The sequence below is a fragment of the Oscarella lobularis genome, chromosome 18, assembly GCF_947507565.1.
Source record: "Oscarella lobularis chromosome 18, ooOscLobu1.1, whole genome shotgun sequence".
NCBI lineage: Eukaryota > Metazoa > Porifera > Homoscleromorpha > Homosclerophorida > Oscarellidae > Oscarella > Oscarella lobularis.
The window spans coordinates 2149539-2176139 of record NC_089192.1 but is presented as its reverse complement, the minus strand read 5'-3'; the positions used below and the strand labels follow the sequence as shown (position 1 = coordinate 2176139).

The 26601-nt window shown below is 43.9% G+C and overlaps 2 protein-coding genes and 1 long non-coding RNA gene across 4 annotated transcripts; 2 read left to right on the top strand and 1 right to left on the bottom strand.

The window, feature by feature from the left end:
• Nucleotides 1-191: 191 nt before the first annotated feature.
• On the bottom strand, nucleotides 192-20069 carry LOC136198181 (uncharacterized). Its single transcript, XM_065988087.1, has 77 exons — nucleotides 19976-20069; nucleotides 19803-19912; nucleotides 19699-19749; nucleotides 19562-19624; nucleotides 19282-19362; nucleotides 19140-19224; nucleotides 18840-19068; nucleotides 18742-18783; nucleotides 18115-18694; nucleotides 17970-18042; nucleotides 17866-17926; nucleotides 17692-17805; nucleotides 17537-17640; nucleotides 17264-17360; nucleotides 17048-17215; nucleotides 16956-16987; nucleotides 16770-16902; nucleotides 16566-16714; nucleotides 16040-16105; nucleotides 15879-15992; nucleotides 15814-15825; nucleotides 15642-15755; nucleotides 15381-15572; nucleotides 14904-14969; nucleotides 14736-14849; nucleotides 14559-14672; nucleotides 14371-14484; nucleotides 14193-14306; nucleotides 14122-14133; nucleotides 13948-14061; nucleotides 13702-13878; nucleotides 13223-13288; nucleotides 13055-13168; nucleotides 12880-12993; nucleotides 12709-12822; nucleotides 12520-12648; nucleotides 12231-12464; nucleotides 11329-12180; nucleotides 11085-11276; nucleotides 10490-11026; nucleotides 10215-10348; nucleotides 9849-10157; nucleotides 8441-9800; nucleotides 8144-8392; nucleotides 7726-8091; nucleotides 7513-7668; nucleotides 7337-7456; nucleotides 7171-7290; nucleotides 6988-7113; nucleotides 6811-6933; nucleotides 6620-6754; nucleotides 6456-6569; nucleotides 6178-6405; nucleotides 6002-6115; nucleotides 5846-5956; nucleotides 5680-5793; nucleotides 4244-5628; nucleotides 4135-4188; nucleotides 3977-4083; nucleotides 3809-3910; nucleotides 3642-3751; nucleotides 3504-3591; nucleotides 3357-3447; nucleotides 3209-3300; nucleotides 3069-3152; nucleotides 2877-3017; nucleotides 2695-2806; nucleotides 2535-2638; nucleotides 2095-2482; nucleotides 1737-2038; nucleotides 1611-1686; nucleotides 1507-1563; nucleotides 1339-1437; nucleotides 1054-1278; nucleotides 685-982; nucleotides 390-627; nucleotides 192-333 (listed from the first exon to the last, which is right to left on the bottom strand). The coding sequence occupies exons 18-77, from the start codon at nucleotides 16636-16638 to the stop codon at nucleotides 315-317; spliced, it is 11799 nt and encodes a 3932-aa protein (XP_065844159.1). The 5' UTR covers nucleotides 16639-16714; nucleotides 16770-16902; nucleotides 16956-16987; nucleotides 17048-17215; nucleotides 17264-17360; nucleotides 17537-17640; nucleotides 17692-17805; nucleotides 17866-17926; nucleotides 17970-18042; nucleotides 18115-18694; nucleotides 18742-18783; nucleotides 18840-19068; nucleotides 19140-19224; nucleotides 19282-19362; nucleotides 19562-19624; nucleotides 19699-19749; nucleotides 19803-19912; nucleotides 19976-20069; the 3' UTR covers nucleotides 192-314.
• A 509-nt stretch (nucleotides 20070-20578) lies between these two features.
• LOC136198193 (trafficking regulator of GLUT4 1-like) lies at nucleotides 20579-21995 on the top strand. The gene is made up of 4 exons (XM_065988105.1): nucleotides 20579-20633; nucleotides 21003-21119; nucleotides 21538-21636; nucleotides 21707-21995. The coding sequence occupies exons 2-4, from the start codon at nucleotides 21039-21041 to the stop codon at nucleotides 21848-21850; spliced, it is 324 nt and encodes a 107-aa protein (XP_065844177.1). The 5' UTR covers nucleotides 20579-20633; nucleotides 21003-21038; the 3' UTR covers nucleotides 21851-21995.
• Nucleotides 21996-22697: 702 nt separating this feature from the next.
• Nucleotides 22698-25463, top strand: LOC136198198 (uncharacterized). 2 transcript variants are annotated; one of them, XR_010672678.1, is made up of 5 exons: nucleotides 22698-22818; nucleotides 22872-23798; nucleotides 23851-23940; nucleotides 23996-25239; nucleotides 25332-25463. It is a non-coding gene; the product is annotated as an uncharacterized lncRNA (long non-coding RNA). The 2 variants fall into 2 exon arrangements; XR_010672677.1 differs by having other exon boundaries at nucleotides 23996-25463.
• Nucleotides 25464-26601: the final 1138 nt, after the last annotated feature.

Genomic DNA, 26601 nt, shown 5'->3' with positions numbered 1-26601 from the left:
GCCGATCTACGATAATCTAACCGAAACGTAAGAAACAGCGTCGATGCTGTCGGAAAATCGAGCCAACAATCGTCTCCGAGCAAACGTTAATTGGCGAAGAATGCGCATATCCGTGAAGGGTGAACAATTTTTCCTTGCAAAGCCGTCCACCCTATATGGAGAAACGTTGCGAGAAAAGGCACCGGCATATATTGCGCAAAACATCCAATGCATCATCACTTCAGCAGACGAATAATGACCTAAAACAGAAGTTACTAATCAGGCGCAAAACAACAACAAAAACAACGAATTTAGCCTGAGTCTCTGCTCACTGCTCAGTACCCATGACGGACTCTGAAATAAAGATATAATACGTGAGTGATATAAATTCCAAAAAAAATACACTGCACCTTCTGTGACGCCAACCAATCACTGCTGCCGCGACAGCCGTGACAAAAATGACCAACATTGCAAAAGCCAAGACAACCCAGTCAACGATAATTGTCTCCTCGTCAACAACAACGGCTTTCTTTCTTGATAAGGAAGACTTCTCATACGTCACGCCATACGTGCCAGTGACACGGCATGGAATGCCAGAAGAGTGAAACACGCCGTCGTCCTGTGACTGATTCGAGTCGCACGGATCGACTATAGAGACAATATGCATAAAGACACGCAGACTATATATAATAATTCACAATTTACCGTGATTACTATTCACGAAGGTGAGCGCAATCTCTTTTGTTCTAACAGGAGCCACGCCGCCAGGGTAGAAGGCGCCAGTCGGAAAAACGATAGCCAAAGTGCGATTGTCATCCCACAAGCCAACAGTAGGAGCCTCGTTCAAGTGTTTGGGTAAGAAGCTGACGAGTTTCGCCAACTGAGATCGACGTAGAACTGGCGGCGAATTTGTGTCGTGTGAGAACTTGACAATAACCGTTGTCCCCGGAAGGACGTTGTCATTCGATGGCTCTTCAACTTGAACAGACGTCACGTGAACTCTCTAGAGAAATACACAAAAATTTATTTCGAAAACGCTTCAATTTAACAGTTTAATACTTAATTAATACAAACCTTTTGCTTTTGACTGAACGTTACCATGCGCTTATCTGCACCTAACTCTTTTTCCTCGTCCACGTCACGACGACGACGACGACGGCTGTTTTTCTCAGCAACGCATTCCATTCCACCTTGGATCAAGAAATCCGGTGGGTTGTCGTTGATAGTGATAATGTCCACATGTGAAACTGCACTGCTGCTTGCAGGTGGTTGTCCATTGTCAAAAACTGTAAAAACGATCTATGAAAGATGATGGTTAATCGCGCATTAAGAATCAAATACATGTATATTAAACCACACCTTGCGGCCAAGTCTCACAAGAGAAACGTCGCTGATGAAAATTGTTGGTTCGTCAGCCACAGACGCGTAGAATAAACGTCCAACCACGCATGCATAGATCTACATATAGAAAAAATAACATTGCGCAGTATAGCACCATTTGTGTCAAATGATTGTTATACAACAGACCTTGCCATCGTCTACACCGGTGAATGTGAGCAGTTTAAGTGATCGATCGGGTTCATACTAACAAAATATATCGTAAATTACAATGTTGGATTGTTTTTACACACCATCAGACCGGGACATGCTGTCGGATTTCGTAAGAAGATGTACTCATCGTCATCAAGCTTATCGGGATAAATTGCCCTGCAAAAATAAATGATATTTACATAGACTTCGTCATTGCCATTTCTTACGTCAATTCCACTGTCATTTTGGAAATGTAGTTCCCTTCTATGGAATCGTCAATAATGACGGCGTGTGGTCGACTCACGACGTGCTGGCCAACGTTCTGATTTTCTGTGAAGCTTATGCAATCGTCATTTCCTATTCCGACGCCCAAATCCAATTGCGGACCATCGTTGACAAAGACGGTGGAGACGTTCACAAATACTGGCAAGCTTGCAGTCCCCTCTCTGTCCCAAACGGTAACCGTGATCTGAGGCACGACTCTCGCTGGTTCAGAGACGGTGATGTCATACGTGGCAGAACGCAATATCTACAGTTACAAGAAAGGTAAAGACACCAAAAAGAAACATATATGTTAATTCGTACTTCAAGATAAACTGACAAAGAGGCGACGCCGCTCAGATAAACAACGTCCCAGCCCGATCCAACAATGGTCACTCCGAGGCCACTGGCCACGGTTTCATTGACGAATATGATGTCTCCAGGACGAGACGTACTGAATGAAAGCGTCGCATTGCCAGCAAAGAAACTGTCCACATCAATCAGTATAGTAGACATGGGGAAAATGGCTACAGGCGATCCGTTTTCGATGTATATAATCGAATGAGATCTATCTGCAAGTGAAGCAAACTGAGGAGGCTGACTGGATGGCGAGAAACGTAGAATTGGACCGTCGTTGACAGGAGTGACCAAGATGCGAAGTATGGCTGGAGCGCTGCCGTTTTGCCCATCGTTCACAGTCACATAAGCCATTCTACCAACACAAGTCATTTATTATAAAAGCGCCATAAAAATTCTATAATAACCTTGTGTCTGACGAAAGATTGAAAGGAGGGCTTAAATTGTTGACAAAACCGAAAGACGACAATACCATTTCGTAATATTTGATTCCAGCGCTTCCATATAGTCTCTGCGAAAAAAAAAACGTAGAGAAAACGTCTCTCTACGGACACGCTTCAGTTGTACCACAAACTGATTTTCGCTGTCACTTTCGATATTTATACCAAATGCCGTCGCAACAGACGAATTCAAAACCAACGCGTCACCATCGTGCCCATTCACAAGTCTAACCGTTGCTCTTCATAGAAAAAAAGACATATTTTCAATATCATCGAGATAAGTTGTCTAATTAATGAAAGAAGGATTACCCTGTCATGTTCACGTCATTGACATCCGTAATGTTGACACTAAAATCGGGGAGCAAACTTGGTGGATGCCCTTCTGTGTAAAGCAGTTCGTCTTGGGTCAATGTTACGACCGGAGCAACGTTAGAATCAATTAGACGGACGCTGAAGAAAACGCTATAGAATTAATAATAGCCAATATTGTTGAGGACGCACAGAACAGTGGCAGTTGTCCTGAACTTCCCGTCAAATACGTCGAACTCGATAGTGACGTCGTCCAATCCTTCAAAATCCGATTCCCTGAAATTGAATATTATAAAACGTCACAATAATTAATTATCTATGCATTGCATTACGAATTATTGTAAGTGACATTGTTGAGAAGAGCTTGAAAAACAACAGTCGATGCATTTCCAGTGAAAGAAATTAATTTTCCAGCCTCTTTTACCTTGTAGAACGTTCGTAAATAATTGCGGTAAATTAAATACTGCACAGAACTGTTACCTCTGTCTCAACTATTTCACTGAGATCTCTAATTGCCAAAGTCCCACTTCCACTTGACAAAATTCTCGCAGTGGCAGATTGTATAAGATGGCTGTCATTTAAACATAAAATCAGTAAAAAATACTGAAAAAGATCGAATAAAATTACGTTTCATGATCCGGGTCAGTAAGAGTGAGTGAATTGCTGGTGACATCAATAGAAGTTCGTCTGCCTTCCTCGTATCTTATAACAGGCGCTTCAAAAAAAATTATAGTGAGTGCTTTATTTTAAGGTAGAAAACTTTACTTCCGATTGTTAAAACAGGTTCTTCGTCGTTCTTTCCAACAAACCTAACTGTCACGCCAATCACAGGAGTAGAAAACTCGTTCGAATCAATGACCGTAACAAGAATTGTTCTAAAACAAAAGACAATTTGGCATAACAAGGAAAGCTACTCAGTAAGTATAAGATACCTTTGATAAAAATCCGGATCTACTTCGCGGTTGAAAAAGCCAAAAGAAAGAAGTACGTGCGTCAAATTGCTTGAAGTCGCGCCTCGTCGAACTTTTATTCCTCTAATAAATTTTAATTAAGAGCGTCATGCCAATCTCACAAAAACATTTTGCGATTGTATAACAGACCTGCCAGATGAAAGCGTAAATTGCGACGTAAGAAGACCAATTATGGCATTCCTTTCATAAATATCAAGTCTTCCCACAAAAGCGGCTTCGCCTGGATTAAAGGAGACCTACACGCAGAAAAATGTTAAATAGAAAAACGTTCAAAAACCAGAACTTACACGCTCGCTCAAGCTCGCCGGATTCGTCAATTCAACGACTACTTCTCTCCAGTCCTTACAAAGTCAATTAGGCAAATCGATATTAATTAATTTTCCTTAAGTTAAGAACCTTATTGCCAAATGCAGATGCGTCCAGATTCTCCTCTTTCGGTGCAAGCCAAACAATCGAAAGTGGCTCACGAGACAGAACGGTTCGATTAAGTGTCGTATTATCAGCGACGTTAAAATCGACAGCAACGTGTTCACATTCGCTTACTTCTCCCAGCGCCCCAGCACACGTAAAGAAATCAACGACTCTACACGTGTCGTTGCAGCCGTCACCGTCCTTTCCTGTTCCATTCAGCGTGTCGCACTGCTCAAAGAACTCACGAATCCCATTTCCGCAATTGAAGCACTGACTCGGCCCGTTGAATTCGTCGTTGACCGGACACACAAAACCATCTAGTATAGTGCAGCTGAACGAATCGCAGCCGAAGCCACTCGAACTTGAATCGCAATCTTCACCGGGAACTCGAAATCCATCGCCGCACGTTTGGACGGAACAATTGGTTAGTCCTCCCACTGGAATTTGACATCCGAATCCATCCTCGAGTACGCAAGCGGCCGAGCAACCGTCTCCGTCGACATTGTTGCCATCGTCGCATTCTTCAGTTTCAACTTGGAGAGTTCCATCACCGCACTCAGGGCATTCAACAGTGACATTAATGCCACTGCCAATGCCACTGCCAAGGCCACCACTGTCGCTACTGATATCTCGTGCCTGGCAAAATTCGGATTGACTCGCAGCATTGGTGCCACTGCTGACGAGCCCAAAAACACCTGTTGTTTCGTTGACTGATCGGCGGAATCGATTGCCGCCGTTCCTCCGGCGAATTTCACATTCCGACAATGCATCATCGCTTAATTGCAAAGAAGAACCAGTATCAGTAATTAAGTCTTCGAATACCGATGTTAGCAGATCAAATATTGTTGGCGATTGTAAGTTCTGGGCAGTGTCAATCCGTCCACATATCACAAAGCTTTTTTGCTCCAACGCAAATCTAAGCTCACCACCGTTTGAAGAGTTAGCCGGACAAAATCGCACCATACCGAGCAGTATGTTAAAGTTGACATCACGATAAGTAGACGATTCCTCCAAAACGTCTCGCAAAACTACTGCATCGTTTGGTGAAAAAATCGCATTGCAAAGATCGGCCTTCCGTACGCATTCTCCGAGGCCATTAAACAGACGATGGTCTACGAGACGGCATTCTTCGGCAAACGGCGTAACCGTGCGATTGACACCGTAAACGTCGGCAATAGTATTGCTTGTCAAGTTTGCCAGACAGATTAAGACTTTGCTCCACCACGTGTAGAAGTTGCCACTTCCTCTTGCACGACAAGCAGGAGATAGGAACGTATCGATATAGTTGGGTGAGTCACAAGGAAAGACTCGTTCTGCGCACGCAATAAAATCGGTGCAGTTCTCAATCAGCGAAGAACAGCGAGCTTCGGCTGAAAAAGAACGATATACGTCAAAAAAAAAAGGTTGTTTTGATTATGTACCTAGATGGCATCGCGAACCGCCGAATTCTGGGGGACAATTGCAAGTAAAACTACCGATATTGTCTCTGCACGTCCCACCATTTTGACACGGATTAGGATCACATTCATTAATTTCTGCAATCAAAAACCAATAATTAACTAAAAAGAATTAAATGACAATTCTCACCGGTTTCACAAAATTTGCCTATATAGCCAGCAGGGCATCGGCAGAAAACGTCATTCACGAGATCCACACACAAGGCATTTTGACACGGCATTGACACACATTCGTCGATATCTACGATAAACAATTACTTTTTCTACTTCGTCTTTTAATCCTAACCTATTTCGCAGTAAAGTCCTGTGAATCCTTCACGACAATTGCACGTAAACGCCGCAGTAAAGTCCTCGCAACTTCCACCATTGCGACAAGGACTGCTTTCGCATTCATTAATGTCTGAAACAAATAAAGAAATTTAGCTGTCAATCAGAAAGGCAGCCATTTAAAGTTCGACTCACCTATGTCGCATGTAAGACCCGTATAGCCTCGATCGCAGTTGCACGTGAAATCGAGAAATAGGTCAGTGCACGTTCCACTATTAAGACACGGATTGGGCGAGCACTCATCCGTATCTTCGCTACACGTTTCTCCCGTTAAACCAGGAGGACAAGAGCAAAAGAAAGAGGCTCGCCGATCCTCACATGTACCTCCATTTGTACATGGCAAAGAAAGACACTCGTTCACATCTATAATTGAGCAGCTCGTTAACACAAGATCAAACTGCGCTAATTCGTACCATTTTCGCATTGAGATCCAACGAATCCAGATGGACATGAGCACGTGAATGTGCCTAATCTGTCAGTGCACACCGCTCCGTTTAGACAAGGACTCGATGCGCAATCGTCAATAACTAATCGAAATCTACTAACAAACGTTTCATTAGACAAGACGTCAGTGTACCTGCACATGTTCCGTTGACTTCCTCTGTGAGAGGAGGACAAGTGCAGTGGAAGCTTCCTTGAGCATTTGTGCACAACTGTCCAATGATTGGGCACGCGCTTCTATTGTTTTCCGCTTCTATGCACTCGTTTATGTCTGCAAACAAACACCGAATAGCAAGAATGACTGAAATAATAAAACCTCTGACAAACCAGTGCAACTGTGTCCGTCTGGTGCTAAGCGGAATCCAGATATGCACGAACACTCGAAACATCCTTCCACATTTGTGCAGATGTGATCACAGTTTTCTATTCCTACGTCGCATTCGTTAACATCTAAAAGATACAAATTATTCCAACGGCCACTCTCAAAATAATGCCACTATATACCAGAGCAAGTTCGCTGATTGACATCTAGTAGAAATCCCTTGAAACAACTACACCTTTCAGATCCATCAGTGACATTTCTCGAGCAGATCTGCTGACAAGGATTTGAGTTCGTGCAATTTTCAGTAGCTATAAAAATAAAGAAACAGAAGTTAAACACCAGAAAAGAAAAGAAGAAAAACGTACGAATGCATGATTCGTTGTCACCACCGAGTATAAAACCATCAAAACAGCCACAAAAAAATGATCCTGGAGCATTCAAACACAGCTGTTGACAAGGTCTCAGTTCATTGCATTCGTCAATATCTAATAGACAATACAACTACGATATTGTAAAATTGACTGCTTTTACCAATGCATTGAAAATTATTCTCCAATCGAAATCCGCTAGAGCACTCGCAGCGAAAAGAAAGAGCTTCATTGATGCAAACCTGGTTGCAGTTGTCCAAATTTTCTTCACATTCGTCGATATCTGAATACGCGACTATGGTCAAGATAAAGCTAAACCACAAAAGACGAACAGCTTACCAACACACTTTCCACCCTCAAGTTCACTTCCGTAAGGACAGTCCGTGCAATTTGCACCCGTCCCAGGAGCAGGAATATCTGTGCAATTAGTTCCAATCGGACAGCCCGGATCGAGGCACCCGTTCTCGTCAACGTCACAGAAACTTCCTGTCCAACCTAAATTAAGATTTCAGTAATAAATTAGAACTATGAGTCGAATGTTCTTTCCTTGGCCGCATTGACAGTCTTCCAGTATAAATCCATCGTCACCACCGTCGGTATCAACTTCGATACATTGTGCTCCGTTTTGCAAGGCGCAGGGGCACAGTCTCACTAGCAGTTGAAGTTCGCTAACGGCTCCTTTACTATCGTTGGAGATGATAGTGAAACTGACAGCACCGACGTCTCTTGGCGTCCAACGCAATTCGTACCCGCTTCCGTCGTTTTCCAACGTAAAATCGCTTTCATGTGGACTCCGTTCAATTGACACAGTGAAATTATCTCCGACATCAGTAACGCTGAAGTGATAAACAGACTTGACGTAAAGTTCAGCTCTAAACGTACCGTTGTCGGTGCCGACAATATCAGGGGGATTATTCACTAAAGCGCAAAAAGTGTAATTGTAACAGATTATGCGTCATAAATAACTCACTTTGGATTCTAGATGCTTCTGCAACGCCAGCTCGACCTTGAAGTGTTGTAAGAGCGACTTCTTCGCTTCCAGTCTCGAAAAGATCGAATAGACACGGTGGATCGTTGTTGCACTGTTCTCTTTGCGCAGACGTGTAGCGACTCTGTGGTACTTCATCAATAAAAGTCGGTATGTGATCGGGATCAGAGAACGTAGATACGCTTTCTCCCACTTGGTAGTAGAACAAAGACTCCGCCTGCGTCAGTTGCCCTATTCCACTTCATTAGACAAATTATATACGTAACTTAAGGTACTTACATGTTTTTCCAAATAGGTTGTGAATTGTTCGGCTTGTTGAGCTAACAGAGACTTCCTCGCCCGAACGAGACACAAAATCGTTCGTCTTATCCCCGTCCCATCGACCGACTAAGCCTCGCGTTTCACCTTGAAACAAATCCGGTAACCCCAAGACATATGACAAAAGACCACTTCGTGCCGTTATACTAACGGTAACCTCGGATGAGAACGACATGACAAGCGATCCGTTCTCTTGGCCACGTGACAAAATAACGTTATCCAATAAGAGAACGCCATTGGGCGCTAATTCGGAGAATTCATCTGACACGTCGCGCCACGACGATCCATCAAACGCGCTAAGTGATTCCGTTAGCGGAGCGTCAGAAGCGTAGCAGCAAACCATGATGCGGAGTTCTGTCGCCGAAACAAGGCCCACGTGTACTGTTGTCGAGCCATCATCGCTACCCGTCGAAAATTGCCGTCCGACGAATGCCGAAAATTCCGTTGCCGTCGAGTTGTCAACAAGCTGTGTCCGACCCTGTAACTCAAATCGATTGTCGGCTGATTTGAAGACGCGATATTCGCCGAGTCCGTTGAATGTATACTCGTTGCCGTCTAGTGTCGTGAAATGGGGTTCGCCCCATGCCCAGACGAAGAAGATTGGGAATCGTCTGATGCACGGCAGCGGTGGCGGACGTCGCTCGAAGTACAGATTGCAGAGATCCGACTCAAGGCAACATTGTCGATACGGTATCACGTCGAACTGTTCATGATTAGACTGATTGAAAAACGAGTGAAATCGATTGGCTGAGCCAGCCAAAGGTGGCTGGGTAATCAACGTTCCACCTCCAATCCCGAAGAAGAGAAACGGAACGAAAAAAACGAAAGTCGAGCGATAACAGCATTCCGCTTGTTGACCGGTGACGCCGCCAAAAACCGAGACAAAGCACACTCGACCGCGTGCTTGATCTTGGACAGAGAAAACTTGAACAAATCTGAAATCTGTACGTGCTTGAAACAACGTGCACGGACACGGTTGAACAAACAGATGCCAAAATGGAAACGATCCGTAGAGAGCGATGTCTTGGGAATACCAATCAAGACAGGGGCCTCGATTATCACATCGATTTCCCGCCACCGAGACTCGATACAGGTACCGACCAGTAACGCCAACATTCGAAAAGGATGCGACTGAAAGAACAGAGACCGAACCAGATAATGGATGACTTTCAAAAGTGCTTAAATCTTTGGCCATGTATCCGACCACCGCCGGATTTTGACCGGGACGACCGATCCACTGAAGTCGATCGGCGATCGGGTAATTGAACAGTACGTACGTCGTACGCTCGTCTGAGACGATCACAACTTGGAACGTATTGCGCTGAAAACCAAATTTAAATATTCGCCTTAACTAGCCTCTTTTTTTTACCAGTGACGAAAAAGTGTCCTGGAAATTAGATCCACCATCTGGGTAGTTTGGAACGCGATCCCACGTCGCAACGAGACCCCACGTGGCGATAAACGTTGTGCCGGTAAACGTTTTCACGTCGTCACTAGCTCGTTGAAGTACTTCTGACAAAGAATTTGTGTAGACTTGATAGAAAACGTTGCCGTCGCGACGCGTATCTACGTCGGCCCAAAAAGGCGCCGCAATGGACGGAAAACCTGACACTGGCAACTGTTCTGGAAAGGGATTGGCGAATGCCTCGTCAAATGATACAAGCCCGTTGGTAGAGACCTATACAAATAAAGCAACAAATTCAAAGAAACGATGACTATAAGATGCAGTACGTACGTAGGCGAAACGATGTCTTGCTCTTCCAAAAGGAAAACACGTGGGTAAGAAAATGGGAGGAGATGTAGAGTCGTCAGATCTTGGAAGTCTGTTGTCGCCCTGACCTGGGCCGAACGGATAAAGATTCGGATCCTCTGAGCAACACAAAACAATATCAGGTAAAATAATTCATGACGTTTTTAAGTAGAGCCTAAAGTTGGATAATAGAGTATGTTCTAATTCATTTGTTGCTTATGCTTATGTAATACTGGTAGTGTAGACTTAGGATTTCGTACCTATTTCGCAACGATCTCCCGCAAATATGCCTACGCAGGTGCAGAAAAATGAGCCAGGAACGTTGGTGCATGTTCCACCATTCTGGCAAGGATTAAAAAGACATTCGTTAACGTCGACTGCTGTTGGCTCCGGTGTAGTCGGTCCCATAGTAGTTGGCTCAGCTGTAGTAGGACCAAATGTCGTGGGCTCAGAAGTAGTAGGAGCTTCGGTCGTTGATTGTGGTGTAGTCGGTTGTGGAGTGGTTGGCTCAGCTGTAGTTGGACCAAATGTCGTTGGCTCAGTAGTAGTAGGAGCTTCGGTCGTTGGTTCTGGTGTAGTCGGTTCTAGAGCAGTTGGCTCAGCAGTAGTAGGCGCTTCTGTTGTTGCTCCTTGCGTAGTCGGTTCTAGAGTATTAGTTGGCTCAGCTGTAGTTGGACCGAATGTCGTGGGCTTGGCAGTAGTAGGAGCTTCGGTTGTTGCTTGTGGTGTAGTGGGCCCTTCTGTCGTTGTTTCCGGTGCAGTCGGTCCCGGAGTCGTTGGCGCCGCCGTAATTGGTCCTGCAACAAAAAGATAAAATTCAATTATCAATCCAAGAATAGTTTGCGTTCAACTTACGACAAACGGGACTCGGACCAGACCATTGTCCAGTTGAAAGGCAGGTAAGTTCCCTTTCGCCAAACAGAACGAAACTCCATTGACATGAAAACGTTGCCCTAGCCACAAAATTAACAGAACCATAAACAGAAACCGTCTTCGGCTGAAATACAAATCCATTCTCCGGAGCATCCAGCTGGCCACAATCGACAACTAAATAGACAAAAATTCAACGCATAACAACAAAGAAACATAAAACGCTTACAGACTATGTTAACTTCCTCGCACTCACCACCACCAACACCAAATAAATTAGGAGTCCAGAGAAGCGAATTCAGCAAGCAAAATGACGGAGAAAACGAACCGAATACAAACACTTCGTCGCTTTCGTACGAAAACAGAGAATGAGTCACCTGAATGGCGCTAACATCTCCTCTCTTCGCTTCCAAGCACGTTTGCCCGGTCGGCGCCGTCAAAATTGTTGCGTAGTAATTGTAGGAGATTCCTTCAATGCTAACCAAAGCGCCAGAGAGCGGCAAAAGAGCGCCTCCATTCTGAATATGACTCACGTCAACGTTGATACAGTTCTTATCGGTCCACGGTCTATCGCAATTCCACCAGCTCAAGTGACTTGCGGTGAAAGTCCACGAAATATCACCTCCAGGAGACACGGAAACGGTGCCGTTACCTTCCTCCAACCAAATGCCTCGTTCTTCGTCAAACGACCACGCGGGAATTAACTCGCCGTCAGTGACATTTGCTGTATTGTTCAGCTGGAAAACAAGCTCAACATATTGCTTTAAACCGACTCTTTCGTTCGTATCGGCGTTTGTAATGACTATGTCAGCCAGTGCCAAACTGTCGAGATACGCACGATTTCTTGTGGACAATCTTTCAGCGAAAAGTTGAGGAGCAAGCGTTACTCCACCGAAAGGATCAATGACATTAAAGCTGAACCGCAAACGCGTTCCTGTCGGAACAGCCAGAGCGTCAGTCGGAAAGTGAAGAGTAAGAGACTGTGAAAATTTTGTGGTAACCACGGAAAACGGAGATGATGCGTTGTAATCGATTGTATCTTCCTCCACTCGTCGCTTCAAAGAAATAAAGAAGTAATTTCCTGTAAAACATGCAACGTACATAGAAGAAAATTTATTTCTGACTACGTACCTTGAGAGCAATACGAATAGTACGATCTAGACACCGTAGAATAGTCTGGAGCTTGGACAAGTAGTAAAAGAGTAGCCTCGAAGGAAATTTCTACTTCGGCGATGCCTAGTATCGAATCAACTGACACGTTGGTGATCAATGGATACACGCTTTCAGCATTAACAACAAAAACGGAAATCTTAGCTGAGAGAACGCTTAGCCGCGTATCGCTGTCCACAGGAAGAACACTGATATCTAAATAAAGTGTTAGAGAAAAGAAGAAAGAAACAACCGAACGCCAAAAAATTACTGGTGCAAACAGACGAAATTTCGCAGTTGTTGCCTGTATAACCGGGAAAACACACGCACGTATATTCGTCAATGCCGTCGGTACAGGTGCCTCCATTTTGACAAGGAAACGACGCACAGTCGTCGAAGTCTAACAAAAGAACCATAAACATAAAATCATTTCGGATCCAACCGAGATAATAGCACTCACTCGTTTTGCATTGGTCTCCAGTGTAGCCTGCCATGCATTGGCAAGTGAAATAGTCAATTTCATCAAAGCACGTTCCCCCGTTCTCGCAAGGAGAAGAAGAGCAATCATCGATATCTAAAGAATAATTATTTTTTGTCAATAATGTAAACTATCAAATAACAAAATGATTACTAGTTTCGCATTGGTTTCCGGTGTAGCCTGCAATGCACCGACACGTGAAATAGTCGACTCCATCGATACAAGTCCCGCCGTTTCTGCAAGGCATAGACGCACATTCGCCGATGTCTGAATTGCAAAAGAAGCAACAAAATTTTATATACCAACAATATCACCCGCAAACTCTCACCGGTCTCGCAGTACTCTCCAGTATAGCCAGAAGGACAATGACAAGTGAAATAGTGAATATAGTCGTAGCACGTTCCTCCGTTTTTGCATGGAAAAGAGGCACATTCGTCAATATCTGAAAAGAAGTCGAATTACCGACGACATATATCTGGACAAAAACTTGTAGGACCAGGAGTCGTTGGTTCTGGAGTAGTCGGTCCTGAAGGGGTTGTAGGCGCTTCAGTTGTCGAGATTTCTAGACAAAGACTCGCTAGTATCATGCAAGCCCCACTTGAACATTAGAAAGGGCGTTTCTGAATTTACCAAGCAGCTCAGGCACGGAAATATTAATGCATCACAAGCTATTGCTACCGTGGTACGTTCTACCTAGCGATTGAGCAAGCGAGCGCCAAGTTTTTAAAACAGGCTCACTTAATTAATACGCTATTTCCTGTACTTATTTTGCAATCTCCCCAATCAGGGAAACCAATAACGTCAACGACGCTCAATGCGGGCGGATCTGCTCAGGAATGTGCCTTTTCTAAACAACCGCGACTTAGACCTGAGCCTGTTTAGAGCAACTCTAACGTTTTAAAAAAAATAAACTGAGAGATAAACAAAATATAATAGAGAAATCGTCTAGCCCGCGTGTGCATTCAATCGACTTGCCTTCCGGAGGACCCGTCGTTTCCGGGGGAGTCGTTGTTCCTGAAGGAGCTGTTGTTTCCGGAGGAGCCGTTGTTTCTAGAGAACCAGATCCCGACGTTCCAGACCCCGATGTTCCAGATCCCGATGTTCCAGATCCCGATGTTCCAGATCCCGATGATTCCTGAGGAGCCGTTGTTCCTGGAGGAGCCGCCGTTTCAGTAAAGAATTAATTAATGTGAAGGTATATCAGCATCAACCAACTCTTACCTGTTTCGCAATAATCTCCAGTGAAGCCTGGAGGGCAATGACAAACGTAATAGTCAGTATAATCGTAGCACGTTCCTCCGTTCTTGCATGGAAAAGAGGCGCATTCGTCAATATCTACATTAAATAAAAATCAATAAATTTAAATATCCGCTCTTGCATGGAAGAGAGACGCACATTCGTCAATATCTGAAGAACATAACAAACAATTAAATTAATGTGAAGGTAGATCATCAACAAACTCTCACCTGTCTCGCAATAATCTCCGGTAAAGCCTGGAGGACAATGACAAACGTAATAGTCAGTATGATCGTAGCACGTTCCTCCGTTCTTGCAAGGCATAGACGCACATTCGTTGTCGTCTGTATTAGAAAAAATGCAAGAAAATTATATAATCTACCAACAATATTACCCACTAACTCTCACCCGTCTCGCAGTACTCTCCAGTATAGCCAGAAGGACAATGACAAGTGAAATAGTCAATATAGTCGTAGCAAGTTCCTCCGTTCTTGCATGGAAGAGACGCACATTCGTCAATATCTGAAGATAACAAGAAATTTTTTTTAAAGAATTAAATAGGGCTGAAAATATATCAGCATCAACAAAAGTCTTACCTGTCTCGCAATAGTCCCCAGTGAAGCCTGGAGGGCAATGACAAACGTAATAGTCAGTATAATCGTAGCACATTCCTTCGTTCTTGCATGGAAAAGAGGCACATTCGTCAATATCTGAATTAGAATAAGAACAATAAATTTAATAAATTACCAATAATATCACCTACAAACTCTCACCGGTTTCACAATAGTCTCCAGTGTAGCCCGAAAGGCAATGACAAGTGAAAGAGTCAATCTCGTCGTAGCACGTTCCTCCGTTTTTGCATGGAAAAGACGCACATTCGTCAATATCTGAAAAAAGTCAAATTACCGACGACATAAATCTCGACAAAGAACTTGTAGGACCAGGAGTCGTTGGTTCTGGCGTAGTCGGTCCTGAAGGAATTGCAGGTGCCTCAGTGGTCGAGTTTTCTAGACAAAGACGCGCTAGTGTCATGCATGCCCCACTTGAACATTAGATAGGTCATTTATGAAATTACCAAGAAGCTCAGGCACAAAAATTTTAATGCTTCACAAGCTACTGCTACCGTGGTACGTTCTACTTAGTGATAAAGCAAGCGAGCGCCAAGTTTTTAAAACAGGCTCACTTAATTAATACTCTATTTCCTCTAATTATTTCGCAATCTCCCCAATCAGGGAAACCAATAACGTCAACGACGCGCAATGCGGGCGGATCTGCTCAGGAATGTGCCTTTTTCTAAACAACCGCGACTTAGACCTGAGCCTGTTTAGAGCAACTCTAACGTTTTAAAAAATAAACTGAGAGATAACAAAATATAATAGAGAAATCGTCTAGCCCGCGTGTGCATTCAATAAACTTGCCTTCCGGAGGACCCGTCGTTTCCGGGGGAGTCGTTGTTCCTGAAGGAGCTGTTGTTTCCGGAGGAGCCGTTGTTTCTAGAGAACCAGATCCCGACGTTCCAGACCCCGATGTTCCAGATCCCGATGTTCCAGATCCCGATGTTCCAGATCCCGATGTTCCAGATCCCGATGATTCCTGAGGAGCCGTTGTTCCTGGAGGAGTCGCCGTTTCAGTAAAGAATTAATTAATGTGAAGGTATATCAGCATCAACCAACTCTTACCTGTTTCGCAATAATCTCCAGTGAAGCCTGGAGGGCAATGACAAACGTAATAGTCAGTATAATCGTAGCACGTTCCTCCGTTCTTGCATGGAAAAGAGGCACATTCGTCAATATCTACATTAAATAAAAATCGATAAATTTAAATATCCGCTCTTGCATGGAAGAGACGCACATTCGTCAATATCTGAAGAACATAACAAACAATTAAATTAATGTGAAGGTATAACAAACACTCACCCGTCTCGCAATAGTCTCCAGTGTAGCCCGGCAGACAATGACAAGTGAAAGAGTCAATCTCGTCGTAGCACGTGCCTCCGTTCTTGCATGGAAAAGACGCACATCCGTCAGTATCTGAAAAGAAGTCAAATTACCGACGACATATATCTGGACAAAAGGACCAGGAGTCGTTGGTTCTGGAGTACTCGGTCCTGAAGGGGTTGTAGGTGCTTCAGTTGTCGAGATTTCTAGACAAAGACGCGCTAGTGTCATGCAAGCCCCACTTGAACATTAGGTCGTTTCTGAATTTAGCAAGCAGCTCAGGCACGGAAATATTAATGCATCACAAGCTATTGCTACCGTGGTACGTTCTACTTAGCGATTGAGCAAGCGAGCGCCGAGTTTTTAAAACAGGCTCACTTAATTAACACGCTATTTCCTCTAATTATAGAGCACTGACGAAATCAAGGAAGCTAATAACGTAATGGACGCGCAATGCTTGCGGATCTGCTCAGGATTGAGCCTTTTTTGAGCAACCGCAACGTAGACCTACGCTCTTTCAGACAATGTAAATGTAACGTCTGAAAAAAATCAACTGAGATATAAGGAAATAATGCAGGGAAATCGTCTGGCGGGTAGAAGACGCGATGAACGTTAATTCTACACTACTAGTTTTTAGAAGCGCGCGTGTGCATTCAATCGACTTGCCTTTGCCGTTAACTCCAAAGAGGACACCGCAGAGCAGAAAACACAGCCCCAACGGCACGTTCGCGGGCAACATCTTCGTCGCCTATTCAGAGAATTCCCAACAGGTCTTCGATTCTCGTTCCAAATGCGTAAAGCCGGTTTCTAAGGTTCTAAAGAGAAGAGAAATTGGCTTGCTGTGCGGATGCGTCTATAGTGCGCAATGACCTGCGCTCGAAGGAAGTTAGACAACTAATTAACCAAATCCGCAGCCTGACGCAGGTCAGAAGCCCCAAAACAAACATGTACTCCTACTCGAGACTTCATTTAAACTGCGAACAGTATCACAATTAATCCACGGCTAGTAGAACGGAGGATCTTTAGAAGAGCGCGCAGAAAGAGTCAGACACTTACGTTGATTACTCTACTCGCGTCATCCCGAAACCCTACACAGGGACAGTTTAGAAGGTATCTATGCTTTTGGGCAAGACGTTTGTAGTGCTTACGTCCTGCACCATATAGTGATGCACTGACGAATTGGGAGTGAGATAAGCTTTCCCGCAAGGCCTACTGGTTTTCAAGGCGACGACAATTAGAAAGGTGAAGATCGTTGTATATTCTCTTCTCCTGGTAATGTCGTCACGTGACACAGGTATTGTCTCGTGACAGGCAACCTTAATTAATAGGAATACAATGCGGTCCCTACTTCTTATATATTGTACCCAGCTTGGAACGCCTCCTTCACATCGAAAGTACCAGATCTGATTTGCCGACAAGAATCTGCCCATTTTGCTGGATGAAACGATCCCAGGAGTGACACTGTAAGAGAATCACTAAAGAAAGGCTTTCTATTCTTCTACACTTATCTATGTGTACATGTGCTAAAATACCTACACCGTCGATTTTACCTCTAGCCGCCAAGAATTGAAGATGTACATTTTAGCACATCACTCGATCTCTACGATCTTATTCGAGTATAGGTAACGTTACACTACCTTGCGATCGCCATTCGCGTCAAGTCTGCAGATCCTTCTCAAAATATCTCCCATCGCTGTAAAATTGTCGACTTCGTCCAAGCAGGGCTCTGAGGAGTGACATTCTAAAGAGATTCGACTGGATCGCTCAACCAATACAGAACTAAGATTCTAACCAAATCTCGCTGTTTATGACGGGGTTTTATAATTTTATTTTTGAACTTTGCTTTTTAGTAATCTTACCCAGAGCTTTCCGACTCTATAGGACGCCGTTACAAATCTAGAAGCGTCTGCACAACAAATGTTTTACGCCAGCGCTGTTCAAGAAACGGTCTTGAATTTTCAATCACCTCTCAAATGTGACGTTGTTCTCTGACAATCACGTGTAATAGATGTTACAGACGCACTACCCTAAAATCACATCTCAAAGGAGTAATGTTAGCGTGAACTTTACAAGCTAGACTGCGAGTACGGCAGGGAGGTTCCCCAATAATATCTGCGTTTTCATAGTCATAGTCGGCCGGCGCCTAAAGAAAAAATTGTTTTAACTTAAGGCGGGTAAGAGTAAGCGTCAAAGCAATAGACGCTGGATCGCTTACCAGAGAGAAGACGGAATGCGTCACGTGCACACTGAGAAGATGAACTGACACAAACATGAATTACGACAGGTAACATAAATTTATCAAAAGCTAAGAACGTTGATGACGTTTGACTCTTTTTCCTGGTACTGGTGGCACTTCAACTGTGATAGGCTCTACGCCCTTTATAAAAGCAACAACTTGGCTTCTCTGTGCGTCATTTCCTTTCAACTTCATGGTCCAATGTAAGGACCAATCCTCCTCTGAAGCCTAGATCTCGCATTGTATAGGCAGCGACCTCGTGTACCTGTGCGTCATTTTCTTTCATCGCCGACTTTGATCGCTCTGCCGCTTAGTCAGCACTCACTTCAACGCCTTTTGCCCTGTAAGGTTCAGAAAATAATCGCTCGCTCTTCGTACCAATTGTGCCGTAAAGGTGAGTGGGTCGTGAAAGCCTCAGTTGTGTCTACCTACGTATTATTTGATCGCGAAAGCAACACGTTCTCTAAAAAAAGAGCGCTGCCTGAACGCAAGCCGGAAGAGGCATACAGTGACCCTGTCGCATATGAAGACTTTTTGTTGAAAGGCGCTTGACACCTATCTAAATAAAAAGTCTTTGGGCCTCATGTAAACAATAGGAATGTATACATAGAGCTGATCTTCGTCCGTCGTCCCTGCAACTGTCCTTTCCTAATACTTTCATTACACTCCAACGCACGTACTTTTCCTTTTTGGAACCGCCTTGCCTGACTTTGTTCCGTTTTCCTTCTTCGAACCGCTTTGCCTAACTTTGTTCCGTTTTCCTTCTTCGAACCGCCTTTCCTGACTTTGTTCCGTTTTCCTGTACTAAGAGCACCCTCCGATTTTCCTGCAGAATCCAATGAAATGCAGCAAGAACGGGAAGCAACTACTGCGGTCGCCTATGGTGGCGATCGAAATTCCCCTCACGTCTACTCAGTGAGTAATAGGATTATCCTATGAAGTAATAGCGAGAAAACGTCAGGAATTAAATCGATACTTGTAAATATAAGCGTTTGAGTTTTTACCTGTAGAGAACTTTGTTGTCGATTTAGATCTGTGTGTGATCTATGCAGAGTATTCTTATAGCTATGGCAGCCCTAACACCGCTAGCTGGGAAGTCCTTATTCATTCAAATGCTCGTATTTTCAGGGACTTCACAACGATTACCGTCGTTTGACGCTTTTCACACTTTTGTGCTGCTTTTTTCCTGTTGGTCTCATTGCCTTGCATTACTCCAAACAGGTTTCGCTAATTATAAAGATATTGTCCTAATTCAAGGTAATTTCTAATAAAGACACTATCGTTTTATAGGTTCGAAGTCGACTAGCCAGCGGAGATTTTAATGGAGCCCAAAGAGCGTCTAAGCGAGCCATGTATTGCAACATGGTTGCTATTGTGTGCAGACTGTTCGTTGTTTTGGGCATTGTTGTTTGCATCATTTTCTTACTTGAGATGTAATGAACGAAAACAAGAATGAAATTGTCGTTTTTTGTTCTAGCCGTTATAACACCTAAATGAAAAGAAACGATTTATGTATCACGTACACGAAATCTCAAGCTATGTATCTTGATCAATTGAGTGAACCTTTTGTAGAAGGACCATTTTCTCTGAGTCCGCGTGGAGTAAGTGTATTGCCTAATAACTATATCTACAAGGTGGCTCAAGTTCGCTTCTTCCGAAAAACGTACGCCTTGTTCCTAGTACGTGTGACGAGACTTTCGCCTAAATCCGCCGACTGGCTGCTCCTTCTCACAGCCAATGCAACGGATTTACCTCAGGATCCTCTTGCGTTTTCATCCTATTGCGAATCGGCGTTAGAGGGGCACTCCGGCGTTTTTTATATTAGTATTAAAGTACTTACGTTTGCTAATCGTTTCGCACCGGTTTCGCTGTGATCGTGTGCTTCGGCAACGAGAACGAAGCGTTTTAACTCTGTAATCACGGGCGTTCTGTGACGTAACTGGTGTCACGAAGCTACCCGGATACAAAAAATGAATCGGCGTTTATGTCGAAGGCGTCACCTGCCGAGAAAGTTTGAAAGAAAAAAGTGTAGATCGTAAGGACTGAAACCGTTCTGTACTGACTTGCATTCGCTAACTACAAGCGGAAACGCGATAAAGCCGGAAACGCGCTTTCGCGCGTCAAGTATTCGATGCTGTCTTCCGTGCCTTTCCGTCCGTATGTCTGTAAACCTGTAATTGCACGACGTGGGCAAGCCTTTGCACATGATGAATTAAGTGAAACAATGAGCGGAAAGGCACGGAAGACAGCATAGATAAATAGGTAGATATGTATATATCGACGTCCGACCTCCTTCGTAATAACCATGGGAGGAAACCCTAGACTGAATTACTCTACGTCATTTCCTGTCACTGATGTGTAGTTCCAACCGCCCTATAGCTATGCCTCCTAAGGTACTGTATATAGGAGCTTACCGGACCTCTCTGCGCATCATTTCCTTTCAGCGTCAAGTTGGATTGCTCTTGCTCAGTCAGCCGCCTCAGCCTTCTCAGCCTCAGGTAAGGCCCTCAGGTCGCCGGGTTTAGCTGATGTATTTTCTTACTACTCCCTAGCATGATCGACATCCCTTCACCTTTTTCCTGCATGTAGGCGCTTTTATATACTAAGGGCGACCTTCCCTTTTCGCGTTAATTGGACCACGACGGCGTCAGGTAGACCTATACATGACTCCACAGTGCGATTCTGTCTTCGGTAAACATTGCATGAATTAGGGAGGTTAATTCTGCCTGCCGTCCACTTTTTCCGATACCCTTTGTGACCATCAAAGAAGGACTTTTCGCGGTGGCTCGTCTAGTAATCTAGATATAGCTAGTTTTCCTGGTTCAAACCACTTTGCATGACGTCACAAGTGAAGCCACTTCCTGTAGGGAAAATCCACTGCTTTTCCTGTAGAATCCTGTCAAATGCAGCAACAGCCGCAGCACGAATTACCTACAGTGGTCGCCGCTGGCGAATATAGAAGCTCTCCTTATGTCGGCCAAACGGTACGTATATAAATTTACACTGTATAGTGAGATAAAGCAGTTGTCACCGAAGTTAGATGCTAGATAGTAAAATACAATGCACACCGATAAATGAGCCTGGCTAAACAGAGAAAACGGACTAAACGGGTTGGGCTCAGAGCAATACTCGTACTTATCAGATCGAGCTTGGCTCGTTCCTAAGCTTGATGTTTTCCGACTCCGTACTCGTTTGGAATCATCAGTAGGTATAGTTCTAACTGTATTTTCGACGAGTTTTTGGTAAACTCATACGTTTACTTCTATTAAGAACTTTACCCGTATGTGCCTCTTTGCTAGAACCTATTGACGCTACGGAGTCTTCTAACGGACTCCCAATAATTTTTTGCTACGCTTAGAGTCTATTTTGCCGTATGCGTACTAAATACTAAATATTTCTCAGGTGGCTGAAAAGCCCAGCGATTATTATACTTTGTCGATATTCACTCTCCTTTGTTGCTGTTGGCCTATCGGTTTTTATGCCCTGAAGTACTCAAACAAGGTTAGCTTTTAGTCGCGGGAATGTTTCACTGTCTCTAACAAATATTCAAATAACTATTGCATCATCTTAGGTTCGAAATCTCTTTGCCGCAGGCGATTTGAATGGGGCCAAGGAAGCATCCAAGAACGCTATTACTGCTAACATTATTGGCATTATCTTGGGAGTGTTAGTTCTTGTAGGTGTCATTGTTTATGTCGTAATGGTCGTCATTTGATTTTTACGGAATCCTGTCGAATGGAGTTTCTAGACTCTCACTGTGGACTCTACCGCTCTAAAGCGTTTGTTCGTTTTTAAGTGTTTTGTTGAATATAGCTCAGGTAGGAGTTTGAGGTTTGCAGAATACACTTCAAGTGACCTTAGCCGGCTAAGCGTCGATTATATTGTCTCGAGACAAAGCCACACGTGTACCAAGGTCAAGACAAAGTTATTTACCACTTGACTCAGTGAAAAGAAGGCGGCAAGCATTGGCTTACGATCAGCTCTAGCGCTGCTTGAGAGGCTATGTCGATGGCTTCTTCTACTCTGGATATACAATATAGTATGTACAGTTATAGTATATAGTACATACTGCTTTGGTACTAGATATTGATCTCGAATCATATCCTAAGTACCTATAAGCTCATTTAGTCCACGATCGAGCAGCCATAGTCTCCTCAGTGTTATTCTATTTTGCTTGTATTTTCACATTTACATTGAAATCTGGCTAGCAAAAGCCTCGTAGAAGTCAGACTATACTCTCTTAACGTTTTCCTTGAATCCTTGAATTTGATCCACGTGTTGGAGAATGGCTTGCTTTTGACCGTTGGTTCACGCCGTTTTGACTTTGCATAACAGTGCAATATTTTTAATTATATCAAACAGTCCTTATAATTTTTTCAGGTCACTTTCTCACGCTCACAGTAATTCGATGACGTGCGCTTGGCTATTATTAGCTGGTCAAGTACGTAAAAGTCACGGGACGACAGCTCGCGCTCCCATTGGTCGACAGAGTGAGACCTCGAACGCACAGCGCTAGCGCACGACCCGACGACAACAGCGCCTCTTTTGCACTCATTTCTCCGGACGACGTGGCGAAACGACGCAGCCGCGATCGCGCGACGCGGTAAAGCGAATCAATCGTGCACGCTTTTCGTCAATCGAACGATCGCGAATCGATTTAGGCTTCGATATCGAAGCGAAACGGTGAGTGGAACGCGTTTCTTTCGACTGCCTTTCGCGAATCGCACGACCTTCAGCTCGCGAACTCGATACGCAGCTCGGACTCGGAGAACGAAGAGCTCATCGGAGCGAAAAGGACGCGGGAGGCAAGTCGGGGATTTTGTAGCGCCGATTTTTACCGATTCGCCTGCGTTTTTGTGTGCACGAGTGTGGGTGTGTACAAAAAACCCCTAGGCCGGGGCCCCCAAACGCATCACGCCCACGCATCACGATTATTTCTAAACAGTAATCGATCCCCGTTCTCGATCGTTTTTTGCCTCGTTCGTCGTTGGCGCGAGCGGCTCTTTTAGCGACTTTTGTAGTTCGTGTTTCGCCGCTCGCGCGTGACGTCACACACGTGACGTCACACACTTTAGGTTAGCAAGCCTTGCGCATTAGGGGAGCTAACGTAGAGACGAGATAGGAAGCCGTCCATTGGAATACGTGTGCACTTAGGGGTCCTATACTTTCGCGCTAATTTCGTGCAACACCTTTCCTACCCGCTAAACGTCCCTATATGGTCATCGTCATCAACCGCAGTACTGTTAATTTCTTCATTTTCATGTCAAATATCATCAATTTTCGCAATATCGACATTATCATCAACTTTATCATCAATATCATTCAAGTCATTGTAATGATAAATGTAGTATAGGTGGGAGCAACGTTGGGGTCCCCGCCTTGGCGTTTACTCGTGCACGTGCATTTGACTTTAATTAAAGACTTGACTTTTATAGTTTTTAGTGATGATCAATTTTTTAATCGAATGACAAAATTAGTGGTGCTAGTGTAAGTGGCTCATGTAGAAGTGGCCTGAAGAAAGAAGATTGAGCTTGGCGAACGAAACTTCATAGTTGGCCCTGAATACATTCATATCAAAGCTTCTGGCTTTTTCAATTTAGAATATTTACTAAATATTGTTTTGTTGCTAAGTTGCCTTGAAGACGAAAAGAAAATGAAAGCACGTGGGTAGTACCTGTATGTAATTAAAATGATGATAATTGATTTTTCTATTAGTCTCCTAACAAGGCAAGTGTCACGTGAGACATTACAATTTCGAATTAAAGTGTAGCTAAAAAATTCAAGAAAAGAAAGACAGCTTTTCTGGTACGTTTGCTTCGAATTTAGAGAATGAAGTAATAAGAGCCTCATCTCTTTGCAGCTTATTTAATTAAGAACGTCACGAACCCCTGGTGCTGAAGAACTAGCTACTGAAAAACGATTGGTTGTCTTTTCATCCCTTCTCTTATCCAATCCGAGTCGATCACTCGTAGTCTTTTCTCCCTTTCTTAGCCATCCCATTATTTATGAGTCGATCACTCGTAGTCCTTTCTTAGACATCCCATTTTTTATGAGTCTATGACTCGTAGTCTTTTCTTCCCTTTCTTAGCCTCGTAGTCTTTTCTTCCCTTTCTTAGCAATCCCATTATTTATGAGTCGATGACTCGTAGTCTTTTCTTCCCTTCCTTAGCCATCCCAATATTTATGAGTCGATCACTCGTAGTCTTTTCTTCCCTTAGCCATCCCATTATTTATGAGTCGATCTCTCGTAGTCTTTTCTTTCCTTTCTTAGCCATCCCATTATTTATGAGTCGATCACTCGTAGTCTTTTCTCCCTTTCTTAGCCATCCCATTATTTATGAATCGATCACTCGTAGTCTTTTCTTAGCCATCCCATTATTTATGAGTCGATCACTCGTAGTCTTTTCTTCCCTTAGCCATCCCATTATTTATGAGTCGATCTCTCGTAGTCTTTTCTTTCCTTTCTTAGCCATCCCATTATTTATGAGTCGATCACTCGTAGTCTTTTCTCCCTTTCTTAGCCATCCCATTATTTATGAATCGATCACTCGTAGTCTTTTCTTAGCCATCCCATTATTTATGAGTCGATCTCTCGTAGTCTTTTCTTTCCTTTCTTAGCCATCCCATTATTTATGAGTCTGACTCGTAGTCTTTTCTTCTCTTTCTTAGCCATCCCATTATTTATAAGTCTATGACTCGTAGTCTTTTCTTCCCTTTCTTAGCCATCCCATTATTTATGAATCGATCACTCGTAGTCTTTTCTTAGCCATCCCATTATTTATGAGTCGATCTCTCGTAGTCTTTTCTTTCCTTTCTTAGCCATCCCATTATTTATGAGTCTGACTCGTAGTCTTTTCTTCTCTTTCTTAGCCATCCCATTATTTATAAGTCTATGACTCGTAGTCTTTTCTTCCCTTTCTTAGCCATCCCATTATTTATGAGTCGATCACTCGTAGTCTTTTCTCTCTTTCTTAGCCATCCCATTATTTATGAATCGATCACTCGTAGTCTTTTCTTAGCCATCCCATTATTTATGGGTTGATCGTAGCTTGTATTCCTTACTTAATTTATTACTTGTACCCTCCCCTATTTAGTGAAAGCAATGTAAGGCTGTGAAGCTGTACAATGATTGTGTTTCTCATTCGCACCTTCTTTTTCCAGATATGTTAAATATGTACCTTGTTTTCTTTGCATAGAGCCGACGTGATTATGAAAGATGGGGAAGAAACGCCGGAGACGGAAAACGATTTGCTTTTTATAATTTCTATTAATATAATTTTTCAATAATTCTTCATGCGAATTTTTAAATAATAAATTATCTATAATCGTCCACGTGACAAAGTAGATGACGTCTGCGTCTTCTCAAAGGCGCGGAGGGAGGCCCGGCGTGCCGTCTCCCCGTCCGCCGTTCCTTCACTTGCTTGGAATCTATTCCAAACAAGTGAAGCAGTGAGACTGAGACGCTGCAGTCCCCACAGCCTATATACGCCTGCATGGTAACCTAAGACGCGTGCAGGCGTTTGATTTAGGCGCCGTTCTCCTGTGGAGACTACCATAGGATAGCTCCGTGAGGAGATGCGCGCCATAAGAAGTGGGCCTTTATTCCGCTCGTGCCCAGGAGTGGTGGCAGTTTAGACGTTCTGGTCTCATGCCAAGGAGGCCTCTAAGCAGTTTAGGGGGAACGCAACCTATGGATTAAGGTGCGATTCCCCCGGGTCTCTTTGGACCGCCCGTCCTGCTGAGGACGTTGAGACCGCGGTCAATCTCTTCGTCACCTTCCTAAGACCTGTCAATGAAACAAAGAAGAAAATAAGCAAGGATTAATAAAATAGATAGATAGATAGATGTTTTATTTTTGCACGGAAAACGATTAGCTCAGAGGCCAATACAATCAATGAGAATGAGGCTATTATAACACCTATATAGAGGCGACCCAAACACGCGAGCTATTATGCTTCACGCTACGCTACAAAGGGACGCCTGATTCTCATTACCTGTTGACGGAAATAATTCTCGAGTCCCCATTCGAAATGTCGTTCTTCGTCACAACTCTTTTCAACGTCGCCTTCATCTCCGCCGTTGGTTCCTATGACGTTCTAATGAAGCTGCGCACATGTTTACGCTCTTCGAGTTCAGTTCTTGCTGGCGTGTATCTCTAGGGCTTGGAAAACAAGAGAGAATCGCAATAGGAAGCGCCGATGCTTCGGTTGGAGTAAGAAAACTTTCCTGCGCAACTGATTGGATGCGTTCGGGGATCGGGGGAACGCGGAACAATGGAGGAAAGCGATTCGAGGGAAAGACAGTGACGAAATCGACGCGAAAACGAGTTTGAAACACGCCAGCGAGTACCTCAATCGCAGAAAAAAGACGTTCGTGCAAGTGCGGACAGTTGTAGCTGCCAAAGGATGCAGGATCGCTTCGCTAGGGGGAGATTCATTTTGCAAGGAAGTTCCTTCATTGCTCGCA